Source organism: Hirundo rustica, unplaced genomic scaffold (genome assembly GCF_015227805.2).
Source record: "Hirundo rustica isolate bHirRus1 unplaced genomic scaffold, bHirRus1.pri.v3 scaffold_102_arrow_ctg1, whole genome shotgun sequence".
Classification (NCBI taxonomy): Eukaryota; Metazoa; Chordata; class Aves; order Passeriformes; family Hirundinidae; genus Hirundo; species Hirundo rustica.
In genome coordinates this window covers 2,811-9,164 of record NW_026690208.1, presented here as the reverse complement: position 1 = coordinate 9,164, position 6,354 = coordinate 2,811, and the positions used below count along the sequence as shown (strand labels likewise).

The following is a 6,354-nucleotide window of genomic DNA, read 5'->3' as shown; positions in this document are numbered from 1 at the left end:
CTTAAAAAGAAAAAGAAAAACCCAAATATATATGAAAGAGGAAAGCAAAATATAAATGTGTAGTGACAAATCTTATAGAACTTTAGATTAAGAGGTAACTGATCTTTTGAAAAAGAGAACTAAGTTATTTACTTTGTAAGTGTTCTGATGGCATGGATCCATCTTACTGACGTCAGCATCTTTTTTTAAAGGTTTTTTCCAATATTAAGTTATTTTAAATTGTGGTTGAAGAAATAGGAAAGTGAAAGATGGAATGGGCATGACAGTGTCTTGATTGTAAAAATATTACAGTTTGCAACTTGGATGTAAAGTATTGCAAATGAAATTTCAAAATCCAAAAGGATTGTGTGACAGCAGCTTTTCCTCGAGGATGTGCAGCAACACAAAGACTTCATCAGGGGGCTGGGGGGCTTGGGGCTTTGCCCTGTGCCACTCTGAATGTCATGAAACAGGACTTAACCTGCCACCAGCCCAGGTCACCTTCTGCCACCACAGCTCCTTGGACCTTGTGTCCCCCAGAGCTGACACAAAGTGTTTCTGCTGCACTCCCCATAGCATAAATCCACTGAGAGCTGGGATTTTCCCAAGCCTTGTGTCTCCATTGTGCCATATTCCTAAAGAACCAGCAGCTCATCCTGATGAATATAGTGAGTTAAACGGATGGTTGTCAGCTCCATTTCCTGCCTAGAAATCCTGAAACTGCTTCTGAATGCTGCTCCCTTCAGCTCTTGGACACCTATTCACACAGAGCTGGGGAAAAAATACCCTGGCCATCAGGTTACAAGAGAGTTATGCCAAAGTTAGAGCTCTGTGGGAAATCTCTATACATTCTTATCCTTTTAATGTATCTATACGCGGGGGTGTGCACTGATGTGTCTTGTACAGAAAGGAAGGATTGTGCAAGCAACGTAGCTGACACTTTCACTCTCAAGTGTTCATTCCATACCCATGAGGACAAAGACATTATGGATACCCTGGCACAGCACAAACCCTTCTGTCCATGGATAGAGAGACATCCAAGAGCCCTGGCACACACAGACCCTTTCTATCCTATGGATACAGAGACATGCAAGAGCCCCTGGCACACACAGACCCTTCTATCCATGGATACAGAGACATCCAAGAGCCCCTGGCACACACAGACCCTTCTATCCATGGATACAGAGACATGCAAGAGCCCCTGGCACACACAGAGCCCCTTTCCCCACAAGCTGCAGGACATGAGAACACAACCCTTGCAAACACTGACTGCAAGCCACAGCTCTGGGTGCTCCCCATGAAGCTCAGCTCTGGCACCACTGTCTGCCCCAGGCTCCAGGGGATGCAGTGGGAGCCCGGCTGGGCTCTGCCCTGGGGCCATCCTGCAGGCAGAGCTGGAAACAGGGAGCATTTAGGTGCCACAAACAGCCAAGCCAGGGGCGCAGGGCAGCTGGTCCAGCCTGGACTGCACTGGTCTGTGCTGTGCTCTGGGGCTGGGGCTCTGTGCAGGGGGGACTGCACTGGTGTGTGCCAGAGGAGACAAAGAAGCTTCAGCTTTAGTCTAACTGAGCTGGGTGGGTGGGCTGGGAAGAGTGGGGAGGCTCAGGGGGATTCACAGAGCTCATCCTGCTGGAAGGATGAGGAAAATGGGAGAGGGAACTCAGCAGTGAGGAGAGCTGAGGGCTGGAGAGCAGCTCTGAATGACACTAAAATGCCACTGTACCTCTGAGACATTGCTGTTCTTCTGCCAGGGACAGGATGAGTCCCTAAGCCTGGGACTCGGCCTCCCTCATGGTGAGGGGCATCAAGGAAGGCAACAGTGTGACAGAGACTGTGATGGGCTGGGAACTCACTGGGGGAAAGGAGGGAGCAGTTGTGAAGTAAAAGGCAGCTGGGGAAGAGAACTGTTCAGTGAAGGGCTGAGCTACAGCTTGAGCAAGCTGAAAAATGTCATTTAGGGTCATCCTAGATTGATTTCGTTTCACAAGGTATGGAAAAGGTTTAATTTAGGGGAGATGTCATGTTTTCCCTTGGAGATGTACATTCTCCAAACTTGAGCAGCACTGCCAAAACGCTCAAGCAAGTCTCTGCTGCAGGTCACACCGTTTCTTCTTTGGCTGATTCCGGCCCGGTGCTGAGCTCCAGCAGAGCCCTGGCAGAGCCCAGAGCAGCCTCAGCATCCGCAGAGCCCGGCTGCAAGGAGAGAAAGCAGAAACCGCCCATCAGCTGAAGGCTCCTGTGCCCTTGTCCCAGCTGCCCGCGGTGCCCAGGCCATGCTGGCCGTGCTCAGAGCAGTGCCCAGAGCTGCCCATCATTGCTGCCTTTGGCAGCAGAGCAGGAGGGCAGGACATGTGCCCAGCCTGCAGCCAGCCATGGCACATCCACCTCCTCAGCAGCTGCCCAGAGCAGGATGCTCCTGTGCTCGCTGCCATCTCCCAAAAGCTCTTATCCCACCCATGCCAAGAAGATGGGGACCCACCTCACGCCATCCGCCGCTGGAAGAAAAGCTGCTCCCAAAGGATGTCCTCAGCCTTCTCCAAGGGCACGGCCCATCCACGGCACAGCTGGTCCCAAGCACTTCCCCATCCAGACTGGACACTGCCTGGAAGGCTTCCTTTAGAAAAACAAACAACAAATTAAGGAAAATAGATTACAGACAAAAAGGAAAAACAAGGGAAAAAATAAAAGATCTTATGTCAGTCACAGCTTGAGGAAGGCCCAACCCCTGCATGCTAGGGAAAAACCCACCCATGGGTGAGGGAAGCCCATGCTTTCTCCTTCCCCCCTGCACTGCCCCCCAAAAGTGATGGTGACCCCAAAGCAAACAAGGGGAGTGGAGCAGCCCAAGCCCTTCCTTGACTGCAAAGCAAAGCACAGGGGCACAGGTGCTGGAGTCCCACCTCTGCTCCTGCCATGGGGGTTTGTTTGTGTCAGGCTGGCTGCCCCAGCCACAGCCCAGGGCACGGTGGGTGGTGGGGGCTGTTGGCAGGGCCAGGAGCCAACTCCCATTTCATAATCCATCCCCAGCCCATGGCCCCAGCCCTGACAAAAATCAGCTTGGCAGCCCACTGAATAAATCAGTTGCATCAGCCCCAGCAAAGGGGGAACCTTTGGTTCCTGGCCAGGCTGTGCAATGCCCAAATCTGGGAGCATCCCCCTGCTGTGTGGACTCATCTGCAAATTCACTGTGGAGCTGGCTTTGAAGAAGGTGGCAGAATCAAAGTCCATCAACTTCAGCTTTGTGCTGGCCAGGTCGAGGAAGAGCTTGTCATCCTTGATGTCATCCTCACTGTCTCCAGCAGCAGCAGCCCCACCTGGTACAGCTCCTCCAGGGGCTCCTTCTCCTTCCCTGGGGGTAAGACCAGGCTGTCAGTGTTCTGCTCAGGGCCCCAGCTGTCAGTGGACCAGGACAAGCCAAACCAGCTGGGATGGCAGCCACCAGTGCTGGGCAGACACGCTCAGCTCCAGCACAAGGGCTGTGTGTTCCCATCTGATGATCCCTGTGCAGTGACACAGGCAGCAGAAAAAAGTCTGGGTTTCTTTGCTTCTGATTGCCAAGGCATGTGTGCAGCTGTAACTTACCAGGGCCCTGCATCAAAGGGTGCCTGTGGCTCTCTCCCATCTTCTATGGCAGATGAATATCCTGCATCCAAGGATCACAGAAGATGTCTTCTAATGAAGGCCTGTCCACATCTAGCATGGTTAAACACCTCCTGATCAGATCTTGGCACTCTGGGGAGAGAAACCAGAAACCGCCGGTCAGTTGGAGAAGGCTCCTGTCTGCTTTGCCCCACTATTCCCATGCCCAGGCCATGCTGGATGTGCTCAGAGCTGGGCCTAAACTTTCCCATCAATTCTCTGTTTTGGAGGAGAGCAGGAGAGCAGGACATGTGCCACCTCCTCAGCAGCTGCCAGAGCAGGATGCTCATCAGCCCGCTGCTGTCTCCCAGCACTGGTATTGCCCCCGTGCCCGGAGATGAGGATCCACCTTGAGAGAGCCGTTCTGGCAGCGAGAGCTGATGGTCCCAGCTGATGGTCTGGCCCCTCCTGAAAGGGTGCTCCCCACAGACCATCTGGTGCAGCAGGATGCCCAGGGACCAGATGGTAGCTGGCTTGCCATAGTACCAGCCAAAGTGGGTCCATTCCGGGGGACTGTATGACGGTGTTCCTATGGAATACAGATGGAGCTCATCAGGGGCATGCTGCTGCTCCCAGAGCCTGGCCCCAGCATCCCTGGGCATGCGGAGGCTGCCCCAGTGGCACGTGGTGTGACCTGCTGCTCTCTCGCCAGCACCTGGGACTTGTGTACAACCCTGGGGTGAGAAAAGAAGCCACTGGTGTTGGAAGAGGGCAGTGTAAGTCCTGGCAATGCCCAACCATGACAAGGAAAATCCCTTTCAGTGCTGGGGAAAAACCACGCCTTCATCCTCCCTGCCTGCATTGCCCCAAAAACATTCTGAAGCCAAGGCAGACCAGGCAAGTGGAGCAGTGCAAGCCCTTTCTCCCCTGCACACCAAACTGGCTGCTGCACAGGTTCTGGCTCCACCCCTCTCTGCCACCCCCACACACGGGTGTTTCTGTCAGGCTGGCTGCCCCAGTCCCAGCCCAGTCCTGGCCAGAGTGGCTGGAAAAGGCTGCCAGCATGGCTGGAAGCTGACCCCCACCTGCCCCTGCTCAAAAGCAACTTGGCTGAAGACTCAGTGCCATGACTGGCAGCAAAAGGGAGAATCTCCGCTGCCACACCCAGGTTGGGTCATGAGATGTTGGGCCAGGAGATGTCCAGAACTGGGAGCACACCCCTTTGTGGGCTCACCTGCAAAGTGAGTGTAGGCCGTGTCTTGCAGGTAGGTGCCACAGCCAAAGTCGATCAATTTGGCCTGCCCGGTGGCCAGGTCAACCAGGATGTTCCCTGGTTTGATGTCCCTGTGCAGGACCCCGCAGCTGGTGCAGTGCTGCACGGCCTCCAGCACCTGGCGGAACAGCTCCCGTGCCACCTCCTCGGACAGGAACCCCCGTGCCCGAATGAAATGCCAGAGGTCCTGACATCGTTCCGGGCGCTCCAGCACCATGATGATGTCACTGGGGAGCTCAAGCCACTCCAGCAGCTGGGCGACACCAGGGAAGCCAGTGGAGACCTTGTGCAGCAGCACGATCTCCAGTGGTGCGCTGGTGCCGTCGGGCTGCGGGAGGAGCACGATGCCGTCAGTGGGGCTGATGCCGTGCCAGGGCTGGGGAAGCCCTCACCCAGCCCGGGATGCTCTGCACCCTGTGCTGGCCCCACGCCCGCTCTCCCTCCAGGCATCCTTGGGCTTCCACCCCTGCCGGGGCTCGGCTCATCCCCGCCCAGCACGCCCCGGCTTCTCCCGCTGGCCCCGCTCACTCACCAGCTGGTCCCAGTGCCGGACGCGGTTCCGTGGCACCCTTTTGATGGCCACCTGCAAACCAAGGGGAGCAGCGGGATGAGCTCAGCACCCGCCCTGCCCAGCCCCATCCTCCATCTCCTGCGCCCGCCGCCGGCCCCGCCGCTCACCGGGGCGCCGTCCGAGAGCCGCGTCGCCGCGAAGACGCTGCCGAAGCCGCCGCGCCCCAGGAGCGACCCCACTCGGTACTGCTCCTTGAGGCCGTGCTGCGCCTCCCTGCCGGCGAGACGCGGCTGTCAGCGCTCGGCCCGGGGCCAGGAACGGCCCCCGAGCGCCCCTCAACCGCCCCGGGCCGGGCATCCCCAGGCGTTCGCTCCTTGGGACGCGACAGCGGCGGCTCGGGGCCGGCGGCCGCGCTGCCGAGCGGCGGAGCTCGGGCCGGGGAAGCCGCAGCGGAGGCGGCGGGAGCGGCTGCGCCGCGTGTGTCCTCTGCGGGACCCGGGAGGAGCCGGGGCCGGGGCCGGGGCCGGGGCCGGGGCCGGGGCCGGGGCCAGGGCCGGGGCCGAGCATGGCTCAGGTGCAGCCAAAGGGCAGCGATGCCCCCTTGGCTCCAGGCACTGATGCCCGCCCAGCATCGCCACCGCCAGTACGGCCAGAGCCGGGCGGAGGGTAGACCGCGGCGGGACGCCCGGGGGCGGGGACGGGGGCAGCCCGTCCGGGGCCGGGGGCGGGCTGGGGGCATGGCCCGGCCCGGCAGGGGAGAGGGAGACTGGGAGAGGAGCGGGGACACCGGGAAAGGGAGACCCGGAGAGGGTGCGGGACTGCGGGAGAGTTTGCGGGACTGAGGGAGAGGGAGGGAAGAAGCAGGACGGGGTAGACGAAATCTCCTCTTTGGCTTATGCCGCTGCTGCTGCTGCTGCTGCCGCTACTGCTGCTGCTGCTGCTGCTGCTGCAACTGAAGCCCCGGGGCCGTTTTTCCCCGTGTCCGTTTGTCCGTTGCCCGCTCAGCCCCGCG

General features: G+C 58.3%; 1 protein-coding gene across 1 annotated transcript; it reads right to left on the bottom strand.

The window, feature by feature from the left end:
* Positions 1-3,604: 3,604 nt before the first annotated feature.
* LOC120747606 (serine/threonine-protein kinase pim-1-like) lies at positions 3,605-5,615 on the bottom strand (the record flags this gene model as incomplete). The annotated part of the gene is made up of 5 exons (XM_040053624.1): positions 3,605-3,711; positions 3,968-4,147; positions 4,793-5,159; positions 5,364-5,414; positions 5,510-5,615. Coding segments are annotated over 5 exons (811 nt in total), but the record flags the coding sequence as incomplete, so codon positions are not given.
* Positions 5,616-6,354: the final 739 nt, after the last annotated feature.